The following is a 17,055-nucleotide window of genomic DNA, read 5'->3' on the forward strand; positions in this document are numbered from 1 at the left end:
GGGTCTCGGGGGCCCAGGAGGGTGAGGGATGGGGTGACGGTGCCCATCCTGCCTGTGGAGGCCTACCTGCCCGACTGGGGCTTTCTTACTTTCCTGTGACTCTGGGTTTGTTCAAGTGTTTGGACTTGTCCCCTGTATGAGGGGCCTGCGGGTAGGGGTGGGGGTCGTTATCATTGAGTTGAAACTAGGCCGCCCTTTGTGCCCAAACAGAACTGGTTCAGTGTCTGAGATCATCTGTTCTAAGGTGGACCCCACAGGGGGACCCCCCAAAGGCCTCCAGATTCTCTGTGGTAATCCAGAAACCAAACTCTCTGCTGTGGAGACTAGTGGTCAGGATTTAGGGGGCACCAGGCCAGGACAGCCCTTTCCCTCTTGTCTGTCTCCCTAAGAGCTGTATCAGGCAGGTGGCTGTGGGGAAAGTTCACGGTTGGGAAGGCGAGCGTCCTGAGGGTCAGGGGCCACGGGATAGGGGTGGCACCTGCCTGTGAAGGGGCACTGGGAGGCTGATAGGCTGTCTGGATGATTCGGGCCCTGAAAGGGCTTCCCCCAAAGTGTCTGAGCAAATGGTTTCTTTTCTTTTTTTCCTTCAATAATCTGAGTTGACGGGACAGCCCTTAAAGTCAGAGGACACCTGCCTGACCGCCGTGGGGTTGCTGCTCAGTGTCTCCTGCCCAGGTCCCACCAGAAGGTGGCGGGCGACAGTGAGCCAGCCGGCTTGTCCGCTTGCCTGTTTCGGGTTCTCCAAGAGGCTCAGGCCCTGAGGTGGACGTTGGGGAACCCGGTCACCTCTCTGGCCTGCTGTTGACTTGGGGACATGTGTAGCGTTGGGCCAGCCATGCGCTCTCTGGGAGGCTCAGTTTCCCCATCTGCAAAGCGCAGGGCTGGGCCAGATTCCAAAGAGCCTCTGAGCCGTAGACTTGCTCTGACTTTGTGGCTGACGAGTTGCTTGCTAATTTACAGAATCGGCTCCTCCGCAAAGAAGGGGTCTTGTCTCATGCTCTTCTCCCGAGCACTGGCACCCGAGAGCCCACAGAGCAGGAGGAAGAGGCAGGCGCCGCACGTTCAGACAGCTCTGGGCTTGAGTGGCAGCCTCGTGACCCACTAGCCGAGTGAGCCTGGCCAAGTGGTCTTGGTTTAATTTCTTAGCACCTCAGTTTCTACCTCTGTAAAGTGGGGATAAGAGAGCCTGCCTCGTCAGATGGCAGTGTAACAGCACGGAACTCTGTGCGGCACCTGGAACACAGGCATGTTCTCAGTTACAGGTTCTTCCGAATGCGGTGAGACAGCTGGAGTCCAGGCCGCCTGCCTCCCGCTGGGGTGCTTCATTCTACTATAGTAGAAATTTTGGTAGAAACTACTCAGGAGTGGTTGTGCCTTGAGATGGCGACACTGGACTTAGAGGACCTGGAAAGCACAGCTCACACCTGAGGATGGAGCCTCAGCTCCAGAGCGCTCAGCTGCACCCGCAGGCGCCCCTCCCAGGCAGGGGAGCTCACAAGGAGCTCCCCTCTCCCCGCTCCCAGGCACTCCATCCCGAGGGCGTCCCCTCCCCCAGGTTGGAAATTGCACAACCCTGCAGGGACCCGACTGGTGAGACAAGCCACTTCCCGTATCTAATTCATCTGTGTCAGGAGAACGGGCTCTCTGTCCACACCGCATCTGCCTCATATGAAATGACAGTCTTACCCCCTTCAAAGTGGACAGCGATGCCAAGTCACCAGGCCTGCCAGCGTGGGTCCTCCCGGGAGATCAGAGGCAGATTATTAAACATGGAGATTTCGGATGGAATGCCAGCCGGTGGCGGCTGACTTGACAAAGATGCTCAGTTTTGTGGCCTTATACCCATCTGCTGCCACTTTGCATTTTGTTCCATTTTTTTTCCCTAAATGAGGCAATAAAATCCATTTGAATGGATTCAGATTATTATTATTATGTTTAAAGCTGTCTCTGTCTCTAAACAGAGATTACTTATGAGTCTTACTTGAAATATATAGCTTTTGATACACTTCCCAACAATCGAACGACCAATTTTTATTGCGCCTCCTACTGTGTATTTAGGTATTATATTGAACAAGAAGATTCGTAAGACAAACTAACACAAGGAGCCCATCATCTGTTTGTGACACTAAAATAACAAATGAAACAGTCAGTGAGAAGTGAGGTGAGTCACCCTCGTGGTGTCCGGGGTGCAGTTCGTATGAACGGAGCAGTGAGGATAAGAACACAGCTGATCTGGGTTCAGTCCCAACCCCGCCGCTTACCTGGGCACTTCTTCAAGCCTCAGTGTACTTATCTGTCAAGTAGAGAAAATATTACAGCCCTGACAGCTGTTGGAGCCAGTGCTCAGCACGTGTGAAATATCTCCTGGAAAACAAGCAGACAAACTTACATCTTACACCAGAATAAATCACAAATGAATTAAGATTTAAACATAAAGTATGAAATTATAAACTTACTAGAAGAAATCTTGGGGGATTTGGGGAGTAACTTTAGTGTAGGGGGAAGACCCAGAAGCTATAAAAAAAAAAGTCTTCTACAATCAGTTCTATTACATAAAAAGATAAAATTTGTATGTGGGAAAAACAATTAAAAAGAAAAAAACAATGTCAAAAGGCCAAAACAAACTGGGGAAAATATTTGCAAGTCATATCATAAAGTATTGCTTTATGTGTAAGTGTGTGTATATATATACATATTTTTTTTTGATAAGGGAAGATCAACAACCTAATGGAAAAATGGAAAAAATACACATGGCTTTAAAACTTGTGGCAATACCCCCCGCTTCATTCACCATAAGAGAAATGCAAATTAAGAGGAGCACACTGACATACCATTTTTCATATGTCAGATGGGTGAAATTCAAAAGATCTGACATCATGAGTGCTGACAAGGGTGTGTGAGAACAGATACGCTCATCCGTCCTCTGCTTGTGGGACAGAATGTGGGTTGCTGGAGACTGTGGAGGTAAATTAGGCAGCCTGTGTAAAAACTGCAAACGCACCCACTCTTTGACCCAGCAGTTCTATTCAAGAACTCGTCCAGTGGGCCCGCTTACCAACATGCACGAAGATGCATGTAGAAGGTTACTTCACGGTATCGTTGTTGGTATCAGCAAGTGTTTGCAAATCACCCAAATGCACATCAGTGCAGGGCAGGGTGAACAAATTATGGTTCTTCTAAGTGAAGGAATATTATGCAGCCAAAGCAAGGAATGTGGTTGCATTTTCTGTAGTAATACAGAAGAAACTCTTAGAAATACTGTGAAGGAACCAAGAGAGAGAATCACAGGTCTACTATTTCTTTACAAGTAATAGTAAGAGCAAGAGGAGAAAATATACCTACCTGTTTGCTTCTGTGTACATAGAATCTTTATGGAAGATTACACAGGAGATTAATTGATAATAAATCATTGGAACTGGGACAGGGGTAGGAGAGTTTTCATGCTCTCCCATTTATGCTTTTTGAATTTTGAATCACATGAAGGTATTCCCTATTTTAAACAATTAAACAAAATCCCGTATATGCACACAAAGCAGAGTCTCTCATCTGGAGCACAGGGTGGGATTTTTCTGTCTTTAAAAGTCTGTTTTAAAAGACCCAAGTTAGCAGTGCGAATGGGGATCTCAGAATTTCCCAAATGGTGGAATCACACAATATTTAGCACTGCTTAGAATGCCTAAGGGTCGTCTTGCCCGCTTGTTCACTCGAGAAGCTCAGTGGCTCAGTTGAGTCCAAAGGGGTCAGCCCGAGATCCCCCACTTTCTGGAATACAGGGATTTGAGTGACTCATGAGACCACTGGATGGAAATGTGCCAATGGGCAGCCAGCGCTCCCAGGGACCACCTGCCATGGACCTGGGATAACAGTTACCAGAGGCGGTGGGCAGGGATGGGGGCTCTAGGGAAAGGGTTAAGGGAGCCACGTGGTTTTGAATCACAAGTAATAAGAGCGCTGAAATGTCATCATGAAAATATGAGGACGTGGAAACGTAGCTGGTGGAAACTCAGGGTCTTTCCACCTGGCCCCAGTTGTCAGCGCATGTTGGCAACAGCCAGCCTCTGGGCCCAGTGCAGTTGGAGGAGTCTGTCTCTGTCCTGGCTATATCTCCCGAATAACTCTAGAAACCTGGCCTCCCTCCTCAAGCCAAAGCAGAAGATGTAACAGGACTTGCTGATTTATCCCGGCCGCTGTAATCAAATTCAGAGCCAAGGCGCAGCCAGCCTGGGGGAGCTTTCCTGATGTTCCCTTGGCTCCTAATAACATTGCCTCACCCTTCCTCTCTATTACCACATGCCATTTGGTCAAATTAGAACTTGAACTCAGAAAAGCAGATGCCTTCCTTCAGATAAGGTCCAAAAAATTTCCCTGGTGGGAGGAAAGGGAGATGAGTTTGTCTCCTTGAATCTATACACAAAGGAGTCAATTTTTTTTAATTGAAATTTTGTTGATTTACAGTGTTGTGTTAATTTCTGATGTATAACATAGTGATTCAGTTTTACATTTATATACATATATTTTTCATTATAGGCTATTACGAGATATTGAATATAGTTCCCTGTGCTATACAGAATAACCTTGCTGTTTATCTGTTTTATATATGCTGATCCCAAAGTCCCAGTTTATCCCTCCACCTCCTCCCATTTCCCCCCTGATAAGTTTGTTCTCTATGTCTGTGAGTCTGTCTCTGTTTGATAAGTAAGTTCATTTGTGTCATTTTTTAGGTTTCACATATAAGTGATATCATATGGTATTTTTCTTTCTCTTTCTGGCTTACTTCACTTAGAATAATGATCTCTAGGTCCATCCATGTTGCTGCAAGTGGTATTATTTCATTCTTTTTTATGGCTGAGTAGTATTCCATTGTATAAATGTACCACAGCTTTTTTATCCAGTCACCTGTTGATGGACATTTAGGTTGCTTCCTTGTCTTGGCTATTGTAAATAGTATTGCTGTGAACATTGGGGAGCAGTCGTCTTTTCGAAGTAGCATTTTCTCTGGATGTATGCCCAGAAGTGGGCTGGCTGGATCATAGGCTAACTCTATTTTCAGTTTTTAAAGGAATCTTCATACAGTTTTCCATAGCGGTTGCACCAAATACATTCCCACCAGCAGTCTAGGAGGGTCAAGGGAGTCACTTTTGATATGTGACTTACTATAAAATAATGACCAGTGTGAGGTGGTTTTCCTTCATCCTTGTAGCTTGGGGAGCCTGGGGAGTGTGGCATCTGTATTGTCGGGGAAGGGTGCAGAAAAGAACGTCTGTCTCCTGTCCTTCCTGGGGGTTCAATTCCTCGCTCAAGGTCTCCTGATGAGTGCAGACATACTCCTCCAGATGGCGCTGGTGTCCTGGCTCTGTGCAGCCCCTAGATGTTCACCAGCAAGGGCGCCGGACCCACCCACCCCGATCCTAACCCTGTGGAGATATCTTCTGGTTCTCTGTTGCCTACTTACATTTTTACATTTTATTTTATTATGAAAAATCCCAAGCATTCAAACAAGTGGGAAGAATTGCCCAGGGAGCACCAGATACCCCCGGTTACGGGTTGACTTGCGTCTTGCCCTCACCCCCAATGTGCATGCTGAAATCCCAACCTCCATGACCTCAGCATGTGACTGTATTTGGACACAGGCCTTTAAAGAGGTGATTAAGGTTACAGAGGCCATATGGGTGGCTCTGGTCCAATAGGATGGGTGTCCTTACAAGTAGAGGAGATTTGGGCACACAAAGAGACAGCAGGGACGCTGGGAAAGAGGAAAGGTCCCGTGAGGACACAGGGAGAGGGCAGGCATCCGCAAGCCAAGGAGGGACGTCCCGGAAGAAACCAAGCCTCCTGACACCTTCACCTTGGACGTCTAGGTTCCCAAACTGTGCAAAACAAATTCCTGTTGTTTAACCGCCCGGGTGCTTGGCTGTGGCAGCCTCGCAGACAAATGCACCCATCACGCAGATGTTGCAGATTCTGCAAATGTTATAATTTTTGTGGTGTTTACTCCATCCCCTGTGTGTTTACCCATCTTATTTTTTTTGATGGATTTCAAAATGAGTTGCAACCCGTTGCCCTCTTTGAAGAGTAGACTATTCAACAGAGAAGGTAAATGACCAAACCCTCCCTGTGGCCGGGAGAGTCCGGGAAGCCACTCGGACTGACAACTCATTTATGAACCAGTGAACTAGGATCGAAAGATCAGTCATCGTGAGGTTTGATTAGCAAGATGTGGAACCAGGTGTTGGAAACGCCTCCAAGCCCATTTGGCTGGGACGACACCTGCTGTTTTTTCTGAGTCCCTGCTCATTCTCTCTGGATGGAGTTGGGGGCGTGGGGCGAGTCACCATGTTGTGCTGGTCACCAAATCATCCAGGGTCAGATGTCAGGATTCAATCGATATCTTCAATGCAAGACACCTGGCCAACCACCTGCTGGCTGTGTGTGACCTCAGGCGCCTCCCTGGATCTCTGAGCCTCATCTGAAGACAAAGGTGATGGTCCAGGCACACACCTTGTGTGGTGATTTGGGGAACAGAGAAGGACCCTGGGTGCTCACGGACGTTCCATGGTTGGCACCTCACTCGTGGGCTAGGGTGATGCTATCTGCTGTGACAAACAAGCGCCAGCATTTCCAAGACTTAGTCTAATCGAAACGTATCCCCTGCTCACCCGACAGTCCAGTGTCCCTGGTTGGGGGTGGCCGGCCTCCCCACTGGCGTCCAGGCACGCGGGCCCTGCCTGTCCTGGCAGCACCATTGGTGAGAAGAGGCGCAGTCCCACGACCCCAGTCCCCACACCGAGGGGGCCTGGCAGTGCGGCCACTTCTCAGGGGTAGGTCTGGCCGGTGGGGCCAAATATGTTGGGGGGAATACAGCCCCAACTCTGAAGAGGTCCTGAGATGTGAAGTCAGTGGCTGGGGGTTAGGAGTGGGCGCCAGGGAAGGGCCGGGTCCACAAGAAGAGCGGGGGTGGGGGAGACAGTCTGATGGGGGTCCCCCCCAGGGGCTGGGGAAACGGCCACCAGGGGGGCGTCTTCTCCCAGGGCTGGGCCAGAGTCCTGCGGAACTCTGACCCCGACTGTTCTAGCTGTGTGGCCTGGACAAGGTGACTCGGCTTCTCCTAGAGCTCTTTTCTCCTCTGGGAATGGAGGATGACTGCTGGGAGGGTTCAACAATGTTAATAATTCAGTAATGCCAAGTCCAGTGTTGTCTTTGTTGCATGACGAGGACTTGGCAAGACCAGGGCCAGCAAAGACGCAGCGCAGCTGCCACGCCCGCCTCTCCTCTCAGGGAGGCAATTACCAGTAAGGCGTGACCCTTTCCTCAGGGTCCTTCTTTACACAGCATCCCAGGAAATCTGTATCAGTCGGCTGGAGTTAGCAGATGAGAAGAGATCACTGCCCTCCAGAGGCTAGACTGTGGGTGCATCCACCCCACATCCTGCAGCACAGCAAGGGCTCCGCACGAGCAACTGCTCAGTAAAGGGTTGGGAGCTCAAGTCGAATCTGTGTCAGGGCTCCCCTGTGTGCAAAACATGGGTTCTATGTCAAAGAGAAGATGGTTCTGATGCTTGTTGAAAGGACAGGGAAGACTTTGAAGCAGACTCTGTCCCCGGGAGGCAGGACGGTCTCAGTAGGGGAGGCTGAGCTCAGTTCCGAATGAAACAGAACAAGTGGGGATTTGTAGTCAAGGAGTGGGTTGTGGGGGTCGGTGGATGGAAAATCACCAAGAGGAGACATCAAGGGTAGGGGATCTTGCTAAAGCCTCTTAGCAGGACTCCAGCTGAAGGCAGGCCAGGGTGATCAGATACCAGGGGTGGGGATTCTCGCTAAACCGACTTAGTGGGTTCTTGCTAAAACTCGACTCAGCAAGGCTGTCACGGAAGCCCGAGGTCGAGGCCTGGTTGAGAGCCTGACCAAAGTCAGGCCAAGGACAGGGTGTCTGGCAGTGAGAAGGCTGAACCCAGATCCTCCAGCCTACTTCTCTGCCCACCCAGGTTTGGGGGTGGGACAGCAGACCCAGGCGCCCGGGGCTGGCGGGACCCGGGGCTCTGCCCCCAGATGTGCACTGGGACCCTGGCTCCTTTGGAAGGATGCCGAGTTATCCAGGCCGCACAAGCTCTCTGGGCCGCAAGGGCAGGAGACACAGCAGGAAGATGTAAAGCAGACTCTGCTTTGTTGGGGCAGCAGGAACCAGGCCTACGCATGGCCGCAGCGGGGACAGGCGCTCTGGCCCCGTGCCCGGGAGGCAGTATTCCAGAAGTGGTCTTCTGGCCTGGGTGATAAATCCCAGAGCCGCAATGAAGACAAAATACTGTGAATATGACACCTGCTGACGGCTGCAGGAAGGGCTCGGAAACCTTTCTTATCAATTAGATTCTGCAGGCAGCCCTGCTCTGGTGAGCCAGTGCTGGGCCCAGGATGGGCAGCCCAGCGGGCCGGCTGCCTGGAGGGCAGGGATCACTCTCAGGGGAGTGGGGGTGGTCCTCCATCCCGGTCCAGCACCCTCATGAAGGACCATTGCGTCTTGGGTGTCACCACCCCTGGAAGAAGCCGCGGCTGGAAAGGAAGGGCTCAGAGCTCATGTGGTCCAATGCTCCCATTTTACATTTGGGAACACCAAGGCCCAGCGTGGAAGTGAATTGTTCAAGGTCACACAGCAGGTTACTGGCCACACCGGGGCTGGAGACCAGGATTCCTCAACCCAGGCCAGCACGCTTGGCTGAAGGGGTGGTTAAGGAGTGAGCTCACATCCAGGCTTTTGACTTCAGGAAATCCAACTGTTAGTTGGGGAGGCAGACACAGAGAGTGAGACAAAGTTAGAGATAGGGAGGCAGAGAGATGGAGGATGGGCCTGGGGCAGGAAAGAGAATGGCAGAAGGAGAAACAGAAAAGAGAGACAGCCTGAGACACTGGGTTCGGAGCAAAGATTCAGATGCCTGCAGGGTTGGACAGGACCTCTGCCATCATCTGGTCAGTCCCCTTCATTTTGACAATAATGAAACAAAGTATAGAGGAGTGGTGTCTTGTGTAAGCCTTTTGAGAAGAAGTTTGATGCCAGTGGTAAAAAATGGATGCTTTGGGTGCTAAAAGTGGCAAAACGTCCACCTCCAAGGATCTTTGAAATGAGCCCTGAAAAATAGAGCCGTAGGAACAGGACCTGGCACTGGGGTATTTCAGAAAATGTGACGCAGAAGACTTTTCTGCAATGGTCTGGGTTTCAGGACCGAGCTCTCCACGCCCTCCGCACTGTCTCCTCTGATGTCTTAGACTCTGTGTTTCTGAGAATCGAGGGGAACATCCCAGAGAAGGAGCAGAGCCTTTCCCTGCCCTCCTGTCCCCCTCCCATTGTTGTACCAGCAGACCTTCTCTGCTTGCAAAGTGCAGCTCAAATGCCACCTCTTCCAGGAAGCTTTCCCTGATTTTTCTCACTTGTATCCCCCGCCAAACTTATACCCATCACTTTCTCCTGTAACCCACCACCAGACACCCCAGTCCCATGGTAGCCACCTTTCTTTCTCCACCTTGTGCAAGTTACCTATGGAAATGTTGATAAAAGAGCTGCTGTTCTATGCCCAGGAACTCCAAAAGCCACGACGAGCTCGCAAGATGCGTTTCTCCATACCCTCTCTACAGACGAGAAAGCTGAGGCTCAGACAAAGTAAATAACTTCCTCAAGGTCAGACAGCAAGTGAGTGGCAAAACCAGGACTCCAGCCTGAGTTTGCCTGACTCCATTCCTCGACACCAAATGACTCATTTCAAGGGCAGGAACCGTGTCGGGTCATCGTGTCTTGCAGGCATTTGGTCCCCGCTCACTGTGTATTTCTGAATGAATGAGACAGTAGATGAATGAATGAATGAACGAATGAATGAATGAATACAGGAAACATCCTTTCTTTTGGAGGCTGTCACTCAGTGGTTGGCTCACTACAGCCTGCGGGCCAGATCCAGCCTGCCTCCTGTTTTTGTAAGTGAGGTGCCATTGCAGCAGGCCACTCGCATTTCTGCCCGGGGTGTCTCAGGAAGCTCTCATGTGCAACAGCAGAGTTGCTCCAAAGGCCACGTGGCTCCTAGAGTCTAAAACACTCACTATCCGGCCCTTTCCCGAAAAAATTTGCTGACTCCCGCTGTAACTCTTGATCTTTACTAAGGTGGTTACAACAGCAGTGCTTCCTGCGAAGTACTAATGATCTTGTCTTCTATAATCTTGATAATTGCGTGTGCGTGTGTGTGTGCACGCACGCACGCCTGCTTGTGCACTGGGTGCCTACAAAGTATCAGATTGCCACATGCATCTGGTATATGTCACTTAATCATTCATTTTACAAGGAGGCTCCAGCTAAGGTTTGCCCCGTGAGCCCTTTGTAAACATATAAATATATTTAAAAAATTAAATTTAGCTTTGTTGGCAGCACTTTGGCACTGACATGGTGAAGCAACAAAGACGTTCCGTGGAGCAGAGGGAGGCTGAGTCCCCCCACACCACCCCCCTCCCGGATTCCACTCGGTTTCCTCTCAGCTGCAGGGCCATCACTATCCTGGGCTCCCAAGCTCGCCTCCCCACCCCGGGCCCTCCCCAAGGACCCATCCCTCTCCCAAGCTGCCCCCAGCACAACCTCCTGCGAGGCCAGAGCGCTGCCTCCCCCGTCCTGCTCCCGGGAGCTCAGGACTGGCTTCCGGACCCCTGGCATCTGGGGCAGAAGCAACACCAGAGCAGGATTGGCCAGCTCCCACCCCAGATGCCCGGCAGGCTGGGCGCCGGGGCTCTGGGGGCGTGACGCGTCTCAGCCTGCCTCCAGCCGGTGCCCCGGCCAGTCTGCCTGGGCCTGGCCCCCCGGTGACGATGACGGGCCCGGCCCTCAGCCTCACTCACCTGCTCACGGTTTCAGGACTGCTCTGCTACTCAGCCTGCTGCCGGGGTGAGTTGAGTGAGTGAGTGTGTGTGCGCCGTGTGGAAAAACGGACCCTTGGAAAGCAGACTTGCTCTGGGAGCTTTCAGCAGCCTTTAAATCTGAAACTTCTCTGCTGGCGTTGGATTGCAGTGCAAAGGGGTCTGACAGAGTCTGTGAGGACCGTGGCACACACGCTCGTGTGATGTGTGTGTGTGTGTGTGTGTGCACACTTGTGTGTGCCCCTCTTGTGACCTTGGTTCGGACTGGCCGGCTGGCAGCTGCTGCCCTCTTGGCTTTGAAGTGGCATGGTGTTGTGCGGTCCAGGGCCACCCCTGGCTTTGGGTTGCCGAGACGCCCTCCATCTCGTTCCGGGCTGCCTGGCTTGGGTCACGTGGCCGACTGTCCCTGGGGCGAGTGTCTTCGTTGTAGGTTGTGTCCTCACCTGCCCCCAACAGGCCTGCCTGCTCCATCACATCCCAAGACAGCAAACCCCTAACGTGGAATTTCAGAGAAGTGTAAACACCTTCAAGCGTTAGGATCCGAATTTGTTCTTCAAGGTGTGTGTGCTGGGAGTGGGGTGAAAGGAAAGTTGTAGGGAGCCACCTTCCCTGGAACTCGTGAACCCGGGAGAACCAGAGAAAACCGGGCAAACCGCAGCCAGATCAGGTGAGAAGGTGGCTGTAGCTGAGACACCTGACTTGCTGTCGGAACATGATGCCGTGAGTGTGTGCCCGTCGCCTGTCCTCCCCTCGGGCTCCTGCTCGTTCCACCAGGTGGCAGGGGTGGGGTGGGGGCACCTAGAAAGAAGGAGGATGTGAGGACCTGAGTGCAAGCAGCTGTGGGGTCGGAGAGAGTGGCCGCACCTGTGATTTCCCCAGCCTGCAAGGGCAGGATGTTAGGGTCGCTTTTTTCCTTCAGTGCCGCCTAATGACAATTTGACTGGCTGAAGGGGTGCCACCTGATGCAGAAGAAGGAGGCAGATGGAAAAGGCTGTCCCTAGGGCCCTGCTGATGGGCCAGTCTGTGAGTGAGAGGTCCTCATGGATGTGGTGGTGGTCCTGGGACCAGAGGAATAAAAAAGGCCTTTGGAGATGGTTTGGGCCAAATTCCTCGTGGTGCAGACGGGGACACTGAGTCTCAGCTTCAGGAAGGGAGTCACGTGGGTCACACGGTCACTTGTACCCGGACTCACACTCTTTGATCCAAGTCCCTACGTTCTGAGAGTAAGTTGTAGTGAATCACTTTCCAAGGATATGCCCAAGAGTCAAGTGGGTGCTGCATCCAAAGGGCAAAGCCAGCAGCAAGAAAAGCAAAGCAAACGTTTGCCAAAAGCCTGCATGGGGCTCGGGGTTGTTTCTCCCCACGACATGGTGCTGCAGTGGCCACACACAATCTGACTTTGGTGTCTATAAATTTGGGGCAAGCAGTCCTCAAATTACAAGGCAGCTACCTGGGGCTGAGCCACGTGGGGCCCCAAGGTTTCTGCAGGCCCTGCGCGAGCGCGCACACACACACACGCTCACACAATCGTTTCCATTACAAGTGAGCCCCTGGGGCTTTTCCAGGCTGGACCCAATCTTGGACATGATTCCCTGGAGGCAGCACAGTCCGGAGAGAAACCCGCAGGCCACTGGGATGACACCAAAATAGACATGTGAAGTCCTGGCTTAATGGCTGGGAGGGAGGGGCAGGGGGAAGCTGTTCACAAACACGTCCACCTGATGGAAATATTCTGAGCTGGTGGGAGCTGTAAATAAACTGGACTGGGCTAAACACAAACATCTCCAGGGAGTTGAGGGATGGGCAGAAATAGATGGTCTTCACCTGCTGAAATGAAGTGGTTCGAGGGGGGCGGGAGATGGGGGGTGAACAAGGCAGAAGCCCCAGCGGGAGGAGCAGCTGCCGGTGTGTGTCCACTGAGGGTGCTCCCACTTCCCGGAGGAAGTGAGGGAAGGGGCTTTAAAGGAGGCAGGGTCTTTCATCGGGGGGGGGGGGGGGGCTGCGCAGGATGTAGGCTGCAGGGAGGCGCGGGGGACCATAGGTGGTCTGGAAACAGGCACCACATGCCCCTGCCGGTCCCCAGGTACCCCAGCTGACCTTCCAGAATGAGCGTGAATGCCCCCTCTCCTGGGACGCCTCCGCGCCCCTCCCAGCTGGTCATTGCCTCTTCCTCGCTTCTCTGAACTCCCTGGGGTCCCTGTTAACCTAGCAGCCTGGGCAGATGCCGTCTTGGGTTTGGGAAACCAGGTTCTGTGGACTGTTTGTCACCGAGCCAGCTCCAAGCTTGGGATAAGCCAACCGTCCCTAATGGGGCTGCTTTGAACATTTTCATTTTCGGCTGTCACAATGGCTGGGTGAGACGTTTCCTGCAAAGAGCAGGTCAGAACCATACATAAATGGGGGGTCCGTGTGCCACACGACCTTGAAGTGTCACAGGGAAGATTCACGCCTTTTCTGAAGACCTCATCCTAGAACCTAATTCTCTTTCACACCCCTCTCTGCAGAACCGCTCTTGTATTAAACTGAGTTTTCTGAGGCTCTTGAGCAATGCCTGTGCTTGTTTTGGTTGGGGCTTTAAGGCGGTGTTGTCTGTCATTTGAGAAAGTCCCACCCCTCACAGCGGAGCCAGCCCTTGAAGCTTCCGTGTTGCCGTGTTGGCCTTGGCTGTGATCTCACACACAGGCGCAAGCCTCCACCTGCATTGTCTCGTTTTCCCATCTGCTTCTGCCTGACCGCTTATAATCAAATATGCATATTTTTATACCTTAAATTACTTTTATGGTAAAAAGAAGTAAAAAAAGAGCTCTCTTTTATGTTACATTCCGAGCATTATGTTGATTTTGTAAATTGCATGGATGTGTTGTCTTTTACTTGTAAATTTCATTCTGGGGATAATAAAGGGGTCTTTAAATAATATTTCTTACCAACGGGGCTCTTCCAGGGGCTGAGGACCACTGGCCTAGCCAGAGGGATGCAGGTCCACGAGACATGAGGGTGTGTGTGTGCTCAGGGCAGTGACTCCCAGGGCGCTGGAGCTGACACACGCAGCCCCACACCAGAGCCCTCTGGGGAGCACCTATCGGTTGCCTGATGTCTGAGGAAGGTCCTGGAACACAGGGTGGAAAGGGAAGGCCAGCGCTGGCCCCTGGGGGACAAGACTGACAAGTGGGTGCAGGGCTGAGAGGCATGAGAGGGTGGGGGGCAACCTTTCTGCGAGGTCAGAGGCTTGAAGGCGTGGAGGCCAGGGCACATCATGAGACCAAAACTGGGAGATGAAAAATCACAGCTTTTGGCGATGATGGATCTTACTGCTGAGAATGTTTGGGTGAATGTGCACCCACTTTCCCATCAGTAAGCACTTAGGAGTGGATTTCTCAGCTAAACGATGTGTCTACATTCAGCTTTAGTAGACAGTGTTGAGCAGTTTTCCAAAAAGGTTGAACCAATTTTCACTCCCACCAGCCCACGCATGAGAGTTCTGGCTGTGCCACACCCTGGCAACCTTGGATGTTTTTGGTCCTTTTTGTTTTAGCCATTGTGGTGGGGGTGTGGCGGTGTCATCCGATGTTCAGCGGCCATGGGATGGACACATAGTCACACAGGGGAGCTCTAGTTGGCAGCACGAACAGCTGCAAACAGCGACCAGGCACAAAAAGAACCCAAGGGGTTGACATGTATGTCAAGTGCAAACACAGGCCCCAGGAGTCCCCAGGGCTGGAGGCGGGGGCGGTGGGGAGGGAGCAGTGCAGGGACCTGCGGGAGCTGACGGCGCTGCTGGTGGCTGCGCGGTCCTGTGTCTGGGCCCTTGCACCCACTTCCAGGGCACGCTTCCTGTGCAGCAGTCTACTGGGCTGGACACTTAGGATCTGTGTCCTTTCTGCGAGGTGAACTTCAACACCGAACACACGCCGACATTGAACGTGCGTGAGTCTCCACGTCACAGCAAAGCTGTAAGGATCCAGGGCCATTGGCCTACCTCTTTACATCTATGTCTTTTTTTCTTTTAATAATTGTTGGCTTTTATATTTTTTATATTCTTTTTCATATTCTTTTTCATTATAGGTTATTACAAGGTATTGAGTATAGCTCCGTGTGCTGTACAGTAGGACCTTGTTGTTTACCTATTTTATATATAATAGCTAGTATCTGAAAATCCCCAGCTCCCAGTTTATCCCTTCCTCCACTCCCCCCCCCCCCCCGGTAACCATGTTTGTTTTCTATGTCTGTGAGTCTGTCTCTGTTTTGTAGATAAGTTCATTTGTGTCCTTTTTTAGATTCCACATATAAGTGATAGCAGATGATATTTGTCTTTCTCTGTCTGACTTCACTTAGAATGACAGTCTATAGGTGCATCCATGTTGCTGCAAATGGCGTTATTTAATTACTTTTTATGGCTGAGTAGTATTCCGTTGTATAAATACACCACAGCTTCTTTATCCAGTCACCTGTTGATGGGCGTTTAGGTTGTTTCCATGTCTTGACTATTGTAAATAGTGCTGCTGTGAACATTGGGGTGCAGGTGTCTTTATCCAGAGTTTCCTCCAGATATATGCCCAGGAGTGAGACTGCTGGATCATATGATAACTCTATTTTTAGTTTACACTCACATCTTAAGACATTAAACTGTCGCTCTCTGGTGAGCATGGGTGACCCCGAATGTGTGTGTAGAGTCTGGAGTCAAATGCGTGTTTGAAGTTGTGGCTCTGGGTCTAATTTGCACTGCCTCCAGCCCTGGCTGCCTCCTGCTCTGAACAGTTCCTTCCAGGCACAATATCAAGGTTATTAACAGACACTGCCTTCTCCCTGTTAGTTGGGGGGCACATTTTGAGTCTGTTTGAACTTTGCATTCTTTGTCCCATCTACAAAGTGAACAGTCAGCATCTGGAGAAGGAGACCTGGACCTTCTAAGGTTGCAGTGTCTGCACTAGCTGCTCGCTTACTCAGAAGGTGGTGGAGGGCTACGTCAAGGAGAAGCAGGAGGTGTGCTCACATCTAGCAGGCTGGAGAGCAGACGCGGACATCTGGGGAGGCATGCAGGTCTCCCCCTGGGCTCGGGGGGCACACGAAGGCCCTACTGCTGACCCGCACTAATGAGCAGTGCTTTTCTCTGAACAGCCCTTCCCGGCCTGGACCAGAAGAAGCGTGGCAGCCACAAAGCATGCTGCCTGCTGACCCCCCCTCCGCCCCCTCTCTTCCCACCACCGTTCTTCCGAGGGGGCCGAAGCCCGGTGAGTACCTCAGGGCCGGGGCGAGAGCAGAAGGCCGGGCCTCAGGCCCACCACACAGCCCACCCGCACCCCTGCCATTTGGACACTTTGCAGTTTGAGGTGCGCGTCTGTTCTCCCACTGTCTTAGACTCCCTTGGAGAAGACTCCCAGGGAACTGGACTAGGCGACGTGCCCCATCTTCTCAAAAACAATGAGGGATTTATGACTTTCTGGGGTCCCATTAGTGGCCCAGACCAAGAATTTCCCCTTTTGTTTTTCTTCTCCCCAAGTGAAATTTCCTTCCACAGCCTGTATCTAACTTAGACCATCTCCATGAAGTGACACATGAAATAGTCCTGTGAGGGGAAATGGAACTGGGGAAGAAGGGAAAAGGTAAGGAAAGTGCGAGATTTGGGATGCTGATCTGGAAGACAATAGGCCAGGGCCTTCCAGGGACTTGAGATGCTCAGATCTTTCCAGAAACCCTTGGACCTCTACCATCCAGGACAGTAGCCACTGGCCCTACATGGCTACTGAGCACCTTTAACATGGTCAGTCCCAGTTGAGATGTGCTCTGAGCATGAAATACACACTGGATGTATTTTATAAGAATGTAAGATTCTCGGTAACTTTCTATGTTGAATATACATTGAAATAATAATATTTGGGATATATTGGGTAAAATAAAATACTTCTTAAAATTAATTTCACTTGTGTCCTTTTATCTTCTTAATGTGGCTACCAGAAAAATGTGAAAGACACAGGTGTCTCACATTTTATTTCTGTTGGCCAGTGCTGCCCCGGACGTTGGATAGAGGCCCCTGAATCAGCTTCCTAACACATCGCAAGTGGCCATTATGTCTCCATAGAGTGATGGTTGTACCTCTTCCCTTCCAATTTGGATCCCTTTTATTTCTTTTTCTTGTCTGATTGCTATGGCTAGGACTTCCAATACTGTGTTGAAGAGACAT

General features: G+C 51.3%; 1 protein-coding gene across 4 annotated transcripts in view; it reads left to right on the plus strand.

Moving 5' to 3' along the window:
* COLQ (collagen like tail subunit of asymmetric acetylcholinesterase) overlaps positions 1-17,055 on the plus strand; it is a 65,664-nt gene that overhangs the window by 20,097 nt on the left and 28,512 nt on the right. For 3 of the 4 annotated variants that reach the window (XM_032489204.1, XM_032489206.1, XM_032489191.1), the window contains one exon: positions 15,993-16,105. Coding sequence is in view for 2 of the 4 variants with exons in the window: in XM_032489191.1 (XP_032345082.1) it covers positions 15,993-16,105 (113 nt within the window). In the remaining 2 variants the exon portion in view is untranslated. Of the gene's footprint in view, positions 1-10,774; positions 10,906-15,992; positions 16,106-17,055 lie in introns of those variants that run through there. The other variant, XM_032489198.1, reaches the window with a different exon arrangement.

The sequence above is a fragment of the Camelus ferus genome, chromosome 1 (assembly GCF_009834535.1).
Source record: "Camelus ferus isolate YT-003-E chromosome 1, BCGSAC_Cfer_1.0, whole genome shotgun sequence".
Lineage (NCBI taxonomy): Eukaryota > Metazoa > Chordata > Mammalia > Artiodactyla > Camelidae > Camelus > Camelus ferus.